The sequence below is a fragment of the Salvia splendens genome, chromosome 20 (assembly GCF_004379255.2).
Source record: "Salvia splendens isolate huo1 chromosome 20, SspV2, whole genome shotgun sequence".
Taxonomy (NCBI): domain Eukaryota; kingdom Viridiplantae; phylum Streptophyta; class Magnoliopsida; order Lamiales; family Lamiaceae; genus Salvia; species Salvia splendens.
Genome location: NC_056051.1, coordinates 20,798,423 through 20,817,468, shown reverse-complemented (window position 1 = coordinate 20,817,468; position 19,046 = coordinate 20,798,423). Strand labels below are relative to the sequence as shown.

Below are 19,046 nucleotides of genomic sequence, written 5' to 3'. Positions count from 1 at the left end.
CCTAAACAACAATTAAATTCTAATATTTTTTACTATGATATACTACTTTCGTCCTACAATAATAGTCACATTTCACTTTTATTATAAATGGTAAATATGCTATATATTCCACCAAAATGATTAATAATTTCAGGACTCTAGCACTATTTGGATATATAATTAAATTAAAGTGAACAACATAAAATTTATAAAAATATGTAGCTATATATTTATTGCCTTGCCTTTCGCTCGACTTCGGACAATGTCGAAGCATCCCTAAAAATGGTCGATATGTATGCTTGAAACAACATTGTTTGCCTTGCCCTTTCGCTTGACTTCGGACGTTGTTGAAGCATCCCTAAAAATGGTCGATTTGTATGCGTGAAACAACATTGTTTCCAAACAAATTTCACGCATAGGTTCTGCTCCAAGTGATTTTGCGCCCTCTACTTCTAAATGTCACGTGAAAGCTGAATAGTACTTTGGTGAAGATGTAATCATACAATTTGCTATACAACATTTAATATAGTAACTCCTCAAACAATTACCTATACAAAATACCAGTAATTCTAATAGTAGTAGTATCTTTTTTATGATTCTTCTTATTCAATAATCGTGAAGTTCACGAGACGTAGAGTTAATTTATACTACCACTATTCTGACGAAGCTAGGCTTATGAAACTACTCCTATAATCTTAAGCTTAAATGCTTAAATAGAGATTTCCAAGAAAATTAATATTTGAACACTAAAGAACTTTGAACATTTTCAATTTTGAATTTTGTTTTTGAGCAAGCCGTAATTAAGGTTTTAGTAATTACTTCATACACAACTATTATGAGAATAAATACAAAGTTGTACTATTAGATTAATTTTGTTGCAAATAATATAGTAGTATACATTTATATTGCAAGACATCGGTATTAAGCATAAAGTAATTAAATTTTTTATAATTGGCTTGTGAAACTAGCAGAAAGAAGGGAATTTTCTCTTTAGCAATTAAATTAATTACCAGTACATTAACTATTTCGCCCACAAAGAGTGCATGATTTTATAGTAAAATGGAATCACAACATTCAATATTCCAATAGCTAGTTCCCATATAAAATTACATTACAAAGAGTGCATGATTTTATAGGAAAATGGAACCACAGCATTCAATATTCCAATAGCTAGTTCCCATATAAAATTACATTACACACACTATATCTTATATGTATACTATAAATAAAATTTATTTCCAACCGTAATTACCACCTATAAATACGTTTGTTTCTTTCAACAGAATCACAATCACAATCAAACACACACACACACACTTATCAACTCATCTTTATAGCATCAATCAATCAATGGCTTCCCTGAGAATTTCTCCCATCGTTTCATCCTTCAACAATCAGTCGAAAAGAAGCTGTCAAAGTCATCGAGGCAAACATGATCAGTCTTGTTCATCGTTGTTATTTGGGAAAACATTCCCGAATAGGGTTTTGAATGAGAATGGGAGATTGTTAACCATCTCAAAAGTAGCTGCTTCAGAAGTGGTTGCAAAGGAAGAAAGTAATGAGGAAAAGACACATGTTGCTTTTACAAGTGTTAGGCAAGAGAGATGGCAAGGAGAGCTTCAAGTCGAAGGAGAAATTCCTCAATGGCTGGTAACTAAATAATATGTGTTTTTAATCTCTAAATATAATGATATTGATTGTTACTACTACAATAAAACAGTAGTAGTAGTAGTAGTAGTAGTAGCGAAATCAAATGTTTAATTAGATGATCATATATTATGATTTAATGTACATATTGACATGCTAGTCTAATTAATTCAACCGATGGTACAGAACGGGACATATCTAAGAAACGGTCCGGGCGTATGGCACGTGGGAGAGTACAACCTCCAGCACCTGTTCGACGGGTACGCGACGCTCGTGCGCCTCAACTTTGAGAGCGGGCGGCTCGTAATGGGGCATCGCCAAATCGAGTCTGAAGCCTACAAAGCCGCCCAAAAGAATCAAAAAGTTTGCTTCCGTGAGTTCTCCGATAATGGCCCTAAAAGCGACAATTTCTTAGACTACATGGGCGACCTTGCTAAGCTCTTTTCGGGGGCTTCGCTTACCGACAATACCATGACCGGTGTGGTTAAGCTAGGCGATGGCCGAGTCCTATGCTTGACCGAGACCCAAAAGGGCTCTATTCTGATCGACCCCGACACGTTGGACACGTTGGGGAAGTTTGAGTATACTGACAATTTGGGCGGGCTCATTCAAGCGGCCCACCCAATTGTCACTGATACCGAGTATATTACTTTGTTACCCGACCTAATCAACCCGGGCCACCAAGTCGTCAGGATGGAACCCGGGACCAATGAGAGGAAACTCATGGGGCGGGTCAATTGTCGGGGCAGGCCATCCCCCGGCTGGGTCCATTCCTTCCCGGTCACCGAGAACTATGTCGTGGTCCCGGAGATGCCACTTAGGTATTGTCCTCAGAATTTGCTAAAGGCTGAGCCCACAGAATTGTATAAGTTTCAATGGCTCCCTGACTCCAAGGCCTACATGCACGTTATGTGCAAAGCCACTGGCAAGACTGTAAGTTTATTTTTTCTATTAATTCTCTCTCTTTTTTTATTTATTAAAAATACTAATTAATGTTTTATCAATTTAATTATATTGAAGGTGGCGAGTGTGGAGGTTCCTCCGTTTGTGACGTTTCATTTCATCAATGCTTATGAAGAGACTGATGAAGATGGAAGAGTGACGGCCGTTATTGCTGATTGTTGTGAACATAACGCTGATCCTGCCATTCTTCCTAACCTTTCGCTCCATAATCTTCGCTCATTACACGGCCAAGATGTGTTGCCTGATGCAAAGTCTGTTTATTTAATTATTTAATTAATTTGTTGTTTTATGGAGTTTATACTAACTACTACATTAAAATGTGTTGTTTATATATCAAGGGTTGGGAGATTTAGGATTCCAATTGATGGAGCCCAAATGGGACGTTAGAGGCAGCATTGGATCCAAATGAGCATGGCAGAGGCATGGATATGTGTAGCATTAACCCTAACTTTTTGGGGAATATATTATGTTTAGTTCATGAAATTAAATATCGTAACTTAATCCTAGATAAATAATTATGTAATAATTAGTTATCGTCAATTCACTCCAACTAAAATATTCTTACAATTTAATCTGAAATTATATTTTGCTAGTATTATTTTATCTTATTGTACTAAATTATGTACATTTAAAAGTCCTGTTGACTCACAAGTTAATACAACAAAGAAATAGGTGCTTAATCTAGAAATCATATGCATTAAAGAGTAAAATTATAAGCAATTGTAATTAAAAAACAAGCTACAGTCTTGATTGAATTAAAACTAACATAGATAAACAAAAAAAACAAGTATACAAGAGGTCAACATTCAATTTGTTTTTTTAAATTTTGACATAATACTAACAATAGTGTTATTTTATTTATTAGTTATTTTATTAGTTATATTAAATTTTGACATAATACTAAACAAAAAACAATAGTGTTATTTTATTAGTTAATTTCCTTTCGCTAAGTCACCGTAAATCACTCCATTCAGTTTGGAATTCCTTCTTTAAAATAAGTTGTAATTAGGGGTGCTATTCGGCCGATTCCGGTTAGAACCGGACTGGTTGACCGGTTAACCGATTACAAATTTTCTAAGTTCAAGAATCAGAACCAGATCATCGACTTCGGACAATGTCAAGCATCCCTAAAAATGGTCGATATGTATGCTTGAAACAACATTGTTTGCCTTGCCCTTTCGCTCGACTTCGGACGTTGTTGAAGCATCCCTAAAAATGATCGATTTGTATGCGTGAAACAACATTGTTTCCAAACAAATTTCACTCATAGGTTCCGCTCCAAGTGATTTTGCGCCCTCTACTTCTAAATGTCACGTGAAAGCTGAATAGTACTTTGGTGAAGATGTAATCATACAATTTGCTATACAACATTTAATATAATAACTCCTCAAACAATTACCTATACAAAATACTAGTAATTCTAATAGTACTAGTATCTTTTTTATGATTCTTCTTTTTCAAGAATCGTGAAGTTCACGAGACTTAGAGTTAATTTATATTACCACTATTCTGATAAAGCTAGGCTTAGGAAACTACTCCTATAATCGTAAGCTTAAATGTTGAAATAGAGATTTCCAAGAAAATTAATATTTGAACACTAAATAACTTTGAACGTTTTCAATTTTGAATTTTGTTTTTGAGCAAGCCGTAATTAAGGTTTTAGTATTACTTCATATACTATTATTATGAGAATAAATACAAAGTTGTACTATTAGATTAATTTTTTTGCAAATAATATAGTAGTATATATTTATATTGCAAGATATCGGTATTAAGCATAAAGTAATTAAAATTTTTAGAAAATACTTAGTAGAGTTGTGATAAATGTCGAACCAATTTTAAAGACCGAACTAGAGTCCAAATCTGGGCCATTAGATCTAGTTTTTTTGATGAGATGTGCTGCTGTGTAAATTTTTCGGTCTTCATTACAAGCCCATTTTACTTCATTGTATAGGTGTATTACTTCATTCCGTACGTAATACCTTGAAACTACAACATGTTTTTACATTCTTCCAGTAGGTTTTGAAATGATTCAACATATGTTTCAATTGAATTCATTGACCTGGGTTTTTACTTTATTTACATTAAAAAATGCAATTTATTCAAGTGTGTTTATTACTTCATTCAGAAACGTTATTACTTCATTTGATAAGGTTTTTACTTCATTCCAGTAGGACTTCAAATGTTTCTACACATACTTCATTCCAATAATTTATCACATCATTCCATGTGTTTATTACACCATATCAGCGTTGTGGCGGTGGTGATAGATATTGTAGAGAGAAAGAACGGCACGCGGCGGCGAAACCGCATTTACGTACTGGAATGAAGTAATAATCCTACTGGAATGAAGTAAAAACCTACTGGAATGATGTAAAAACTTCGTAACATGTTAGTATGACTTATTTACCTTCGGATGAATTAAAATAGGCTCGTGATGAAGGCGGAAATAATCGATAAATATGTAACACCCCGACTTTTTCTACCTTTTTATTGAGTTCTTGAAAGGACTTTCGTTTGTGCACTTGAAAATTTTTTCGACCTTGTTTCTTTTGTCGAGAGAAGTATTTCACTTTTGAGGCCAAACAATTATTCTTCCTAGCCCAATTTGAAACCCAATTGTTACGAGCCCAAAATGATACCTACACGAAAGAATAGACCACGTATCAAATACACTTTCGACAACAAATCGAGACGAAAAGTTGGATAAGAACCGCGTCACATCAGGCACGTTTTCCAAGTGGATAAGAACCACGTCACATCAGGCACGTTTTTCAACGCCGCATTAATTACGCGTCACATCGAAACGAAAAGACGTGAATTTTTGTCTTTTATGAAAATATTTTCTATAAATACAACCTCCTTTCATTTCATTTCATTTCTTTTCTTTCGCAATCGAGAATCCGAGAGAGAGAAGAGAGAGGAGAAGCCGATGGCGGCGGATCCGCGACGGCGGATTCGTGGCAGCGGCGGCAGCAGTGAAGGGAGAGGGACGAATCGTGTCAACGTTTGTTTCTACCGTTCGTTTTCTTGATTCAAGAAGGTATAACTAAGATTTCCTTCTCATCTCCTTCATTGAAACTTTATTCTTGAATCCTACATGCATATAGAGGGTGTAGGAATCATAGATCGCAAAGTTAATCGGTGGGAAAGTGAGTTTGCTTGAGAACTTTGATAGTTATGCTATTGTTGATTAAGTTGTGTGAAGTTTGATTTGAATTTTTGGTAAATGATCTAAGTTTATGTGCAAACATGTTAAGAGAGTCTTATCAAGCATGATTGTGTGTTATAAGCATGAGAAAATTTTGTTTGGATGATTGTGGAAGAAACTCAAATTTCGAAATTGTGAGTATGAAATCTGTGGTGTTTGGACAGTGGATTCCGACGTGTATTTGACTGACCAAACGATCGAATTTTGGTATGAAAATTTTACTGAGTTAATTTCAAGGTGTTTTCTGTGTCTCGTATAAATTTCAGCCCCGTTCGACGAAAGATGAATTTTTGAAAAATGTTTGAAGTCGACTGCGCAATTCTGCCAAAAACTGGTATTCTCGGCCAGAATGTTTCGTTTTCTGTTTGACCGACCAAATGACCTCCGTTTGATGTAATTCTTGAACTAGATGAAAATTTGAAGTGTCTTCTGAGTCTTGTAAAAATTTCAGTCTTATTGGGCATTGGATGAATTTATGGCGAATTTTTCAAATGAACTGCGCACTGCCAGAAATTTTATGTTTCAACAAAAAAAAAACGTTTTGAGGAAAGAAAAGTTGAAAAGGTTATGTCAAGCCATATTTTGTTTTGGAACTATGCCTATCTGACTGCAACGGTGAATGGAATGAAATGGATTGATGGGTGACCGTGGGAGGTAACCACTTACCAGGCACTTGAATGTTAAGATATGATGAATGATGAAAGGAAAGATGAATGATGAATGGACTGATGAATGAACAAGAGATAGTGAAATCGGGTTTGCCAGATACGGCATATGTTCCAGGAAAATAGATCGAAAGATCGCTTTTGAAAAAGGAAAAGAAAAATGTTTAGTGTTCTCGGACTTTTCCTAAAATCCCGAGTTCACTCAAAGAGTGGCTTGACAAAATCTATTTTTATAAAATATATTTTGGCACGTGTCCACTGAGTACACCAAGTACTCAGCCCTGCATGTTTTTCTCTATGTGCAGGTTGAGCGGTGACGAGCGCGGTGGGTGTTGAGCATGAAAGTGAAGAAGATTGTAAATAAAACTTTCTGAATATATTATGTCTTCATACATAATAGTATTCTACTCTCGAATGCTTCCGCCAAGTATTGTTGAGATAATTTTATCTCGAGTTGCTGATTGTTGAAAAGACACTCTGATTTTATTCGAGCTTTTCCCATTTGTTTGGAGCTAAAGTCGAGTTTGCACTCTGTGTATCATACACTCTGATATATATTATTCTTTTAAGCTAATTGAGTCTTTCTTATGAACTGTTATCCTTAAATGCTATTCTTAAATGTTTGTCCCTTGGTCACGATCGCCTCGTTTGTAACACCCCTGGGGTGGGCGGGCGTGACAGAATGGTATCAGAGCAATTTTTCTTTCCGCTCTGGACCCGAGAGTCTTTTTCAGTCTTAGTCTAGATTCGATTCGCTAGACTAAAATAAGGTTAAATTTGGAAGGCTCAACATCCCGCTTCGCCACGCTCAACCAAGAAAGAGGTAATATTTTTTTTTATTTGAAAATTTTTATGAGAAAGTTTCGGAGAAAGGACGACGAGAAAATTTTTGAGAAAATTTTATAAGAACGAGGAAGTAGATTCTTTCCATGAGGGATCGATTTCAAGTTGAGAAGAGTAATTGCTGATGTTTTAAAAAAAAAAAGCGAGTTGTGAAGAGGAACGATTGATTGTTTGTTTTTACATGAAAGATGAAAGTTGATGTTCAAGTATGTTTTGAGTTTTGAGTCAAAACTTTTACTTTAAAATTGAAATTAAGATTGTAAATTTTTTAAGGAAAGTGTGAAAGTGTAAAGGAAAATTTTTGTTTCTAAAGTTTTGAATGTAATGTGAAGTGTGAAAGTGTTTTGCTTTGGGATGTGAAAGTGTTGTGTGTGTTATACTAAGTTGTTGAGATATGAGATGTTAAAATGTGTTGTGAACCTAGAGTGCCTAAGAAATATGTTAGATTGAATGATATCGAATTTAGTTGTTGACAACTGCAATATCACTTTTCCGAGTGATAGGACAAATGAAAATATGTGGTGTGAACTCGAACTTTATCGAATGATTACAAATTCAGTATTGTTTTTCCCTGAATGACAAGAACAAGGAGAATGCGAAAAGACATAGCATATGATAAAGAGTTTAAGAAAAGAAGAAGTGCAAATTGAAGAGATGTTCCAAACGAGAAAACGTTCGAGGCAAGAAGAGATGCGAAATGATGTAATCCTACAATGGAGGTAGAGATCATACCTGCGATCTAATAAGATAAATCCGATCTTCGGCCAAAGGTGGCGATGCAACAAAAACGACCGTTATAGCATGTTGAGAGCGCGAGAATAACTACAACGTTTTAAAAGAATGACGGTTATCACGTGCAAAGAATATTATGAAGATACGACTTATGATCTATTTTTATAAATATATTTTGGCACGTGTCCCTGAGTACACCAGTACTCAGCCCTGCATGTTTTCCTCTATGTGCAGGTTGAGCGGTGACGAGCGCGGTGGGTGTTGAGCTGAAGTGAAGAAGATTGTAAATAAAACTTTCTGAATATATTATGTCTTCATACATAATAGTATTCTACTCTCGAATGCTTCCGCCAAGTATGTTGAGATAATTTTATCTCGAGTTGCTGACTTGATTGAAAAGACACTCTGATTTTATTCGAGCTTTTCCCATTTGTGTTTTGGAGCTAAAGTCGAGTTTGCACTCTGTGTATCATTACACTCTGATAATATTATTCTTTTAAGCTAATTGAGTCTTTCTTATGAACTGTTATCCTTAAATGCCTTTCTTAAATGTTTGTCCCTTGGTCACGATCGCCTCGTTTGTTAACACCCCTGGGGTGGGCGGGCGTGACAGAATGGTATCAGAGCAATTTTTCTTTCCGCTCTGGACCCGAGAGTCTTTCAGTCTTAGTCTAGATTCGATTCGCTAGACTAAAATAAGGTTAAATTTGGAAGGCTCAACATCCCGCTTCGCCACGCTTCAACCAAGAAAGAGGTAATATTTTTTTTTATTTGAAACTTTTTATGAGAAAGTTTCGGAGAAAGGACGACGAGGAAATTTTGAGAAAATTTATAAGAACGAGGAAGTAGATTCTTTCCATGAGGGATCGATTTTCAAGTTGAGAAGAGTAATTGCTGATGTTTTAAAAAAAAAGCGAGTTGTGAAGAGGAACGATTGATTGTTTGTTTTTACATGAAAGATGAAAGTTGATGTTCAAGTATGTTTGAGTTTTGAGTCAAAACTTTTACTTTAAAATTGAAATTAAGATTGTAAATTTTTTAAGGAAAGTGTGAAAGTGTAAAGGAAAATTTTTGTTTCTAAAGTTTTGAATGTAAATGTGAAGTGTGAAAGTGTTTTGCTTTGGGATGTGAAAGTGTGTGTGTGTTATACTAAGTTGTTGAGATATGAGATGTTAAAATGTGTTGTGAACCTAGAGTGCCCTAAGAAATATGTTAGATTGAATGATATCGAATTTAGTTGTTGACAACTGCAATATCACTTTTCCGAGTGATAGGACAAATGAAATATGTGGTGTGAACTCGAACTTTATCGAATGATTACAAATTCAGTATTGTTTTTCCCTGAATGACAAGAACAAGGAGAATGCGAAAAGACATAGCATATGATAAGAGTTAGAGAAAAGAAGAAGTGCAAATTGAAGAGATGTTCCAAACGAGAAAACGTTCGAGGCAAGAAGAGATGCGAAATGATGTAATCCTACAATGGAGGTAGAGATCATACCTGCGATCTAATAGATAATCCGATCTTCGGCCAAAGGTGGCGATGCTGCAACAAAAACGACCGTTATAGCATGTTGAGAGCGCGAGAATAACTACAACGTTTTTAAAAGAATGACGGTTATCACGTGCAAAGAATATATGAAGATACGACTTATGATTAAATGTTTCTTAAAACGATGTTACCATTTTGGCCTCAGAAAGACGAGCGAGGGAGTGTGACCCTCATAACTAGAATGAAAATTTTAATCAGCAGTACTTACTTGGATCCTAAGAAATTCTTTCTACATTTCTTTCGATTAACAGGGAGCCTTGTCAATTTAAGACCCTGTTTGACTCAAACCTTGCAAGTAATGCTCATTATTTCTTTTTCCTATGTCAAGTCATGACTCATTTTTCAGTTCTTGAAAATTTGTGCTTGTCTTTGTAACTTTGGACATCTTGATTAGTAGTCCTCTTTGATTCATCTTTCGTAAGGAAAATATTTTGACCTTATGAGCTTCTGTCATTGAACTTCGTTCCTAAAGCTGTTTGCAGTTATGACCTTTAGTATGATCACATCTCCCATACATGTTTCTTCAAAGGATGGAATATTCTTTTTGGAACTTTTGTACACCTTTTATTTCGTAACTATGCATGCGGCAAGTTCTTCCTTGCAGAAGTGAAATTCTTTTTGGCTCAGTTTCACTACATATTGTTTCATGCTCAATGATTTTCTTTCTGCAATACCAAGTTAAGGCTATTGTGTCTCTTTTTCCTTAACGTGGTTGATCTAGCCGATCTTCCTAAAAAGTTCACTTCACGTTGGTTGCAATCCTATGAATCCATTGATGTGACATCATTATTCAATAACATGATGTCATCGAACCATGATCAGTGCTACCTCATGACATTTGTCTATGCTTCTAAATCCTCCCACGATTGACCATCTCGTGTCATGACATGTTTGAACCATCATTCATTGATGCCGAAATTTTACAAATTTGATTTGACAATTGAAATATCTTATTTTGCAGTCTACTATGGAATTTGAGACTTAATTCAGTTTCATCCTGTTTTCAAGATCTACCTCATATTCCTTCGAGCTCTCATCAGAAGTAAAGTTTCAAGCTTTATGAGTTCATCTGAAACCTTAATTCCCAGAATGAACATGATAAGTTCAATGGAACTTAGACCTTGCTTTATTTTTATTTTTCTTCAAACCAATTTTTGCAAGTTGATGATGCGATCTAAAAGAGTCGAGCTAGAAATGTTGTTCTTGTTTTCTTGATTAATTCTGCAGCCGTTCTGATTAAGACACTTTCAACAGTGTTGCTACGATTTTGAAATCAGTTCATATCCAAGTAAGACTGCTTGATCAATTTTCGAGTTCTTGATACTAGGCTTGGAGGAAAGGGTGAGGTTGAGCTTTTCGAATGACGTAAGCAAATTTCGGGACGAAATTTTTGTTAAGATGGGTAGATTGTAACACCCCGACTTTTTCTACCTTTTTATTGAGTTCTTGAAAGGACTGTCGTTTGTGCACTTGAAAATTTTTTCGACCTTGTTTCTTTTGTCGAGAGAAGTATTTCACTTTTGAGGCCAAACAATTATTCTTCCTAGCCCAATTTGAAACCCAATTGTTACGAGCCCAAAATGATACCTACACGAAAGAATAGACCACGTATCAAATACACTTTCGACAACAAATCGAGACGAAAAGTTGGATAAGAACCGCGTCACATCAGGCACGTTTTCCAAGTGGATAAGAACCACGTCACATCAGGCACGTTTTTCAACGCCGCATTAATTACGCGTCACATCGAAACGAAAAGACGTGAATTTTTGTCTTTTATGAAAATATTTTCTATAAATACAACCTCCTTTCATTTCATTTCATTTCTTTTCTTTCGCAATCGAGAATCCGAGAGAGAGAAGAGAGAGGAGAAGCCGATGGCGGCGGATCCGCGACGGCGGATTCGTGGCAGCGGCGGCAGCAGTGAAGGGAGAGGGACGAATCGTGTCAACGTTTGTTTCTACCGTTCGTTTTCTTGATTCAAGAAGGTATAACTAAGATTTCCTTCTCATCTCCTTCATTGAAACTTTATTCTTGAATCCTACATGCATATAGAGGGTGTAGGAATCATAGATCGCAAAGTTAATCGGTGGGAAAGTGAGTTTGCTTGAGAACTTTGATAGTTATGCTATTGTTGATTAAGTTGTGTGAAGTTTGATTTGAATCCTTGGTAAATGATCTAAGTTTATGTGCAAACATGTTAAGAGAGTCTTATCAAGCATGATTGTGTGTTATAAGCATGAGAAAATTTTGTTTGGATGATTGTGGAAGAAACTCAAATTTCGAAATTGTGAGTATGAAATCTGTGGTGTTTGGACAGTGGATTCCGACGTGTATTTGACTGACCAAACGATCGAATTTTGGTATGAAAATTTTACTGAGTTAATTTCAAGGTGTTTTCTGTGTCTCGTATAAATTTCAGCCCCGTTCGACGAAATATGAATTTTTGAAAAATGTTTGAAGTCGACTGCGCAATTCTGCCAAAAACTGGTATTCTCGGCCAGAATGTTTCGTTTTCTGTTTGACCGACCAAATGACCTCCGTTTGATGTAATTCTTGAACTAGATGAAAATTTGAAGTGTCTTCTGAGTCTTGTAAAAATTTCAGTCTTATTGGGCATTGGATGAATTTATGGCGAATTTTTCAAATGAACTGCGCACTGCCAGAAATTTTATGTTTCAACAAAAAAAAAACGTTTTGAGGAAAGAAAAGTTGAAAAGGTTATGTCAAGCCATATTTTGTTTTGGAACTATGCCTATCTGACTGCAACGGTGAATGGAATGAAATGGATTGATGGGTGACCGTGGGAGGTAACCACTTACCAGGCACTTGAATGTTAAGATATGATGAATGATGAAAGGAAAGATGAATGATGAATGGACTGATGAATGAACAAGAGATAGTGAAATCGGGTTTGCCAGATACGGCATATGTTCCAGGAAAATAGATCGAAAGATCGCTTTTGAAAAAGGAAAAGAAAAATGTTTAGTGTTCTCGGACTTTTCCTAAAATCCCGAGTTCACTCAAAGAGTGGCTTGACAAAATCTATTTTTATAAAATATATTTTGGCACGTGTCCACTGAGTACACCAAGTACTCAGCCCTGCATGTTTTCTCTATGTGCAGGTTGAGCGGTGACGAGCGCGGTGGGTGTTGAGCATGAAAGTGAAGAAGATTGTAAATAAAACTTTCTGAATATATTATGTCTTCATACATAATAGTATTCTACTCTCGAATGCTTCCGCCAAGTATTGTTGAGATAATTTTATCTCGAGTTGCTGATTGTTGAAAAGACACTCTGATTTTATTCGAGCTTTTCCCATTTGTTTGGAGCTAAAGTCGAGTTTGCACTCTGTGTATCATACACTCTGATATATATTATTCTTTTAAGCTAATTGAGTCTTTCTTATGAACTGTTATCCTTAAATGCTATTCTTAAATGTTTGTCCCTTGGTCACGATCGCCTCGTTTGTAACACCCCTGGGGTGGGCGGGCGTGACAAAATATGTGTCTCTCATCCATAAAAAAGTAGATCTAAAAACCCAAATTTGGTATGGTTCGGTGGTTCGGTCTTTAAGAGTGGATTTGTGAATAATGGGACTCTACATTAGTAATAGTATATTTTTAAAATTTTATATATTGTTTTATACAGATAATAAAGAATGGTTGAGTGGGGATTGTAGAGATATATATGTTAGTAGTGCACTCATTATCGGGCCGATCAAATGTCTTTAGCGAAGTGTTATATTAATAATATAATATTTTAATGTTATATTAAATTGTATTCACAGCTACTACTAAATTATTTTTAATGTTTTTTTATCTCTCGAATTATACCTAATTTTTTAAAATTAGTATATCTCTTTTTAATATCCTAGATACATATATATTTCCTCCGAGTTGGTAATATTTATATACTACTCCTGGTATATCATTAAATCATATACTCCCCCGTTCCATAGTAATAGACCAAATTTCTTTTTCGTCCGTCCATAGAAATAGTCTATATCCATTTATTTTAACTTTTTTCTCCTTTTTTTACTTAATTATTTATGAGTCACACTTCCACTGCACAATTTCAACTATCTTTTCTCTTTTTTCTTTTACTTTAACCCTAAACTTTTTGCTCCTTCCTTTTACTTTATTTTTTATGGATCTCATCATTTACTACGCAATTTCAATTATTTTTTCATCTTCTTTCTTACTTTAACAATTACGCATTAAAATCCATAAAATCTTAAATGACCTATTTTAATGGAACATAAAACTATTTAAAAATGATTTGTGTTTAATTTTAAGTATATTTTAAGAATAATTTCTATCTTGTTAACAGTTATAAATTTATGATGGTTTAAAAAAAATTTCCAGAGTTCCAATGTATTTTTCGTGTTGTTTCTCTCTTCTTTTTTCTTTAAGCTCTTTACCTATAGATATAGTAGTTCTAGTATTTTTTTCTTGAAAGAGGCGACCTATAAGTGAAGGTTGAATATGAGTATTTGGAGAAGATAAAAAATACAAGTCCTAGTAAATCAATAGTTAATACTCCCTCCATATGTGAAATACTCCATCTGTCTCGCTTTAACAGTCTTAATTATTTTTGAGCATTCGTTTTGTAAATATGATAATAAATAGTTAAAATGAAAAAATGCTAAAATAAGAGAGAGAATAATGTAGATAATACATATCTACATTATTCTCTCTCTTACTTTACCATTTCTCCACTTTAACTATTTATTATCAGTTTTACGAAACGAGTTCTCAAAAATAACTGGGACTGCTAAAGCGAGACAGATGTAGTATTTCACATATGGAGGGAGTATTAATTATTGATTTACTAGGACTAGTATTTTTGGAGAACGAGACAAAGACAAGTGCAAGTTTGACTCGATACGGGTTTTAAGAAATGTAAATAAAAGGGAATTGGAAAAATTAGTGGAATGAAGGTTCCACATTTATATATTAGTTTTATAATAGAATGTGAGTGTAAATAGTTAGTAAAAACTAGAAAGTGTGATCCACGTACCAAAAATATAAAAAAAAGCAAAGTGAACAACTTATTCGGACGGACCAAAATGACAAAACTGGACAATATTTCACGGACGGAAGGAGTACTCCATAATAACCTCTCAAACAATTCCCCCTAAACAACAATCAAATTCTAATATTTTTTACTATGATATACTACTTTCGTCCTACAATAATAGTCACATTTCACTTTTATTATAAATGGTAAATATGCTATATATTCCACCAAAATGATTAATAATTTCAGGACTCTAGCACTATTTGGATATATAATTAAATTAAAGTGAACAACATAAAATTTATAAAAATATGTAGCTATATATTTATTGCCTTGCCTTTTCGCTCGACTTCGGACAATGTCGAAGGATCCCAAAAAATGGTCTATATGTATGCTTGAAACAACATTGTTTGCCTTGCCCTTTCGCTCGACTTCGGACAATGTTGAAGCATCCCTAAAAATGGTCGATTTGTAAACGTGAAACAACATTGTTTCCAAACAAATTTCACGCATAGGTTCTGCTCCAAGTGATTTTGCGCCCTCTACTTCTAAATGTCACGTGAAAGCTGAATAGTACTTTGGTGAAGATGTAATCATACAATTTGCTATACAACATTTAATATAGTAACTCCTCAAACAATTACCTATACAAAATACCAGTAATTCTAATAGTAGTAGTATCTTTTTTATGATTCTTCTTATTCAATAATCGTGAAGTTCACGAGACGTAGAGTTAATTTATACTACCACTATTCTGACGAAGCTAGGCTTAGGAAACTACTCCTATAATCTTAAGCTTAAATGCTTAAATAGAGATTTCCAAGAAAATTAATATTTGAACACTAAAGAACTTTGAACATTTTCAATTTTGAATTTTGTTTTTGAGCAAGCCGTAATTAAGGTTTTAGTAATTACTTCATACACAACTATTATGAGAATAAATACAAAGTTGTACTATTAGATTAATTTTGTTGCAAATAATATAGTAGTATACATTTATATTGCAAGACATCGGTATTAAGCATAAAGTAATTAAATTTTTTTATAATTGGCTTGTGAAACTAGCAGAAAGAAGGGAATTTTCTCTTTAGCAATTAAATTAATTACCAGTACATTAACTATTTCGCCCACAAAGAGTGCATGATTTTATAGTAAAATGGAATCACAACATTCAATATTCCAATAGCTAGTTCCCATATAAAATTACATTACAAAGAGTGCATGATTTTATAGGAAAATGGAACCACAGCATTCAATATTCCAATAGCTAGTTCCCATATAAAATTACATTACACACACTATATCTTATATGTATACTATAAATAAAATTTATTTCCAACCGTAATTACCACCTATAAATACGTTTGTTTCTTTCAACAGAATCACAATCACAATCAAACACACACACACACACACACTTATCAACTCATCTTTATAGCATCAATCAATCAATGGCTTCCCTGAGAATTTCTCCCATCGTTTCATCCTTCAACAATCAGTCGAAAAGAAGCTGTCAAAGTCATCGAGGCAAACATGATCAGTCTTGTTCATCGTTGTTATTTGGGAAAACATTCCCGAATAGGGTTTTGAATGAGAATGGGAGATTGTTAACCATCTCAAAAGTAGCTGCTTCAGAAGTGGTTGCAAAGGAAGAAAGTAATGAGGAAAAGACACATGTTGCTTTTACAAGTGTTAGGCAAGAGAGATGGCAAGGAGAGCTTCAAGTCGAAGGAGAAATTCCTCAATGGCTGGTAACTAAATAATATGTGTTTTTAATCTCTAAATATAATGATATTGATTGTTACTACTACAATAAAACAGTAGTAGTAGTAGTAGTAGTAGCGAAATCAAATGTTTAATTAGATGATCATATATTATGATTTAATGTACATATTGACATGCTAGTCTAATTAATTCAACCGATGGTACAGAACGGGACATATCTAAGAAACGGTCCGGGCGTATGGCACGTGGGAGAGTACAACCTCCAGCACCTGTTCGACGGGTACGCGACGCTCGTGCGCCTCAACTTTGAGAGCGGGCGGCTCGTAATGGGGCATCGCCAAATCGAGTCTGAAGCCTACAAAGCCGCCCAAAAGAATCAAAAAGTTTGCTTCCGTGAGTTCTCCGATAATGGCCCTAAAAGCGACAATTTCTTAGACTACATGGGCGACCTTGCTAAGCTCTTTTCGGGGGCTTCGCTTACCGACAATACCATGACCGGTGTGGTTAAGCTAGGCGATGGCCGAGTCCTATGCTTGACCGAGACCCAAAAGGGCTCTATTCTGATCGACCCCGACACGTTGGACACGTTGGGGAAGTTTGAGTATACTGACAATTTGGGCGGGCTCATTCAAGCGGCCCACCCAATTGTCACTGATACCGAGTATATTACTTTGTTACCCGACCTAATCAACCCGGGCCACCAAGTCGTCAGGATGGAACCCGGGACCAATGAGAGGAAACTCATGGGGCGGGTCAATTGTCGGGGCAGGCCATCCCCCGGCTGGGTCCATTCCTTCCCGGTCACCGAGAACTATGTCGTGGTCCCGGAGATGCCACTTAGGTATTGTCCTCAGAATTTGCTAAAGGCTGAGCCCACAGAATTGTATAAGTTTCAATGGCTCCCTGACTCCAAGGCCTACATGCACGTTATGTGCAAAGCCACTGGCAAGACTGTAAGTTTATTTTTTCTATTAATTCTCTCTCTTTTTTTATTTATTAAAAATACTAATTAATGTTTTATCAATTTAATTATATTGAAGGTGGCGAGTGTGGAGGTTCCTCCGTTTGTGACGTTTCATTTCATCAATGCTTATGAAGAGACTGATGAAGATGGAAGAGTGACGGCCGTTATTGCTGATTGTTGTGAACATAACGCTGATCCTGCCATTCTTCCTAACCTTTCGCTCCATAATCTTCGCTCATTACACGGCCAAGATGTGTTGCCTGATGCAAAGTCTGTTTATTTAATTATTTAATTAATTTGTTGTTTTATGGAGTTTATACTAACTACTACATTAAAATGTGTTGTTTATATATCAAGGGTTGGGAGATTTAGGATTCCAATTGATGGGAGCCCAAATGGGACGTTAGAGGCAGCATTGGATCCAAATGAGCATGGCAGAGGCATGGATATGTGTAGCATTAACCCTAACTTTTTGGGGAAGAAATATCGCTATGCTTATGCTACTGGTGCACAAAGGCCTTGCAACTTCCCAAATACCATTACTAAGGTATTCATTCATTCATTAGTTAATTACCCTATTTAATTTCGCATAACAATATATTCTCTTGTGTTTAATATACTCCATAATTTTGTTGTGTAGCTTGATTTAGTGGACAAGAAGGCTAAGAGCTGGTGTGAGGAAGGCTCTATCCCCTCCGAGCCCTTCTTTGTGGCTAGGCCTGGTGCCGCTCAGGAAGATGATGGTTAGTTTAATTAGTACTTACTTTTTTTTATGACAATCCAATCTCATTGTTGTATACTAATATCATATTTATGGTTTTTAGGTGTTGTGATCTCCATGGTTAGTCAGAAGAATGGTGATGGATTTGCATTGGTGTTGGATGGAACTACTTTTGAAGAGATTGCTAGAGCTAAATTTCCCTATGGTCTTCCTTATGGGCTCCATGGATGCTGGGTTCCCAAGAATTAGTTCTTTTTACTTATGTACTTGTATTTGGATTTCACAATGTTGTAAGAGATTACTTATAATCTTGTGTATGTTGTGAGGTTGTTTGTCATGCATGCATTTCTGATTTAATAAAAACTTATGGAATTTTGTCAATTGTGTTGATTCTGTGTCGTTGCATTAAGTAAATATAAAAAATTGCATAACTTAAACTGCTAATTTTACTCTAATTTTCTTTTGTATAATTCGCAACGGCCAACAAGTGTGTTTTGTGGTGTAATTAACTTGTCAAATACTACTATGCAATTGCATTACAAATCTAGATTTATATATAGTCGAAATACGGAGTATATTATTAGATTCCTTTGATTAAAAACTCATGCATTTGGGTGTTTAGACAAACACAAAAAGAATGTTTGTTACTACTATCTTTTCAAAGACTGGCCACACAAAACTTCTAAAATTAGCAAAGTACTAATAGTATTTGTCAAGAAACAATTCCTTTTCTTTTTATTTCTCTTTGTCTTTTGGTTTCCCGATATAATCATATTTTTATTACGTCTAATTTAACTCTGTGTAATTACCATTGACATAATACAAAAATACTTTTTTTTTCGTTCTCAAACAGCCACTATATGATATAGCTAAGAAAACTACTCTATAACTCTAATGAATTTCGGCTTTGGGGCTCTATGGTATTTAGCTGAGGAAAATCACCGAACAACTAATCTCCTTAGTTTTTATATGTGATTGAGTTTTCTTTAAGTGAGAATCCCTCTTGAGCTTTTGTTAAGAGT

At 35.1% G+C, this 19,046-nt stretch overlaps 1 protein-coding gene and 1 pseudogene across 1 annotated transcript; both read left to right on the top strand.

Annotated features, from left to right (window-relative positions):
- The first annotated feature begins 1,329 nt into the window (after positions 1 to 1,329).
- On the top strand, positions 1,330 to 3,104 carry LOC121781648 (annotated as a pseudogene).
- A 12,961-nt stretch (positions 3,105 to 16,065) lies between these two features.
- On the top strand, positions 16,066 to 18,273 carry LOC121781647 (carotenoid cleavage dioxygenase 8 homolog B, chloroplastic-like). The gene is made up of 6 exons (XM_042179363.1): positions 16,066 to 16,365; positions 16,546 to 17,292; positions 17,380 to 17,573; positions 17,661 to 17,850; positions 17,944 to 18,046; positions 18,128 to 18,273. The coding sequence occupies exons 1-6, from the start codon at positions 16,066 to 16,068 to the stop codon at positions 18,271 to 18,273; spliced, it is 1,680 nt and encodes a 559-aa protein (XP_042035297.1).
- Positions 18,274 to 19,046: the final 773 nt, after the last annotated feature.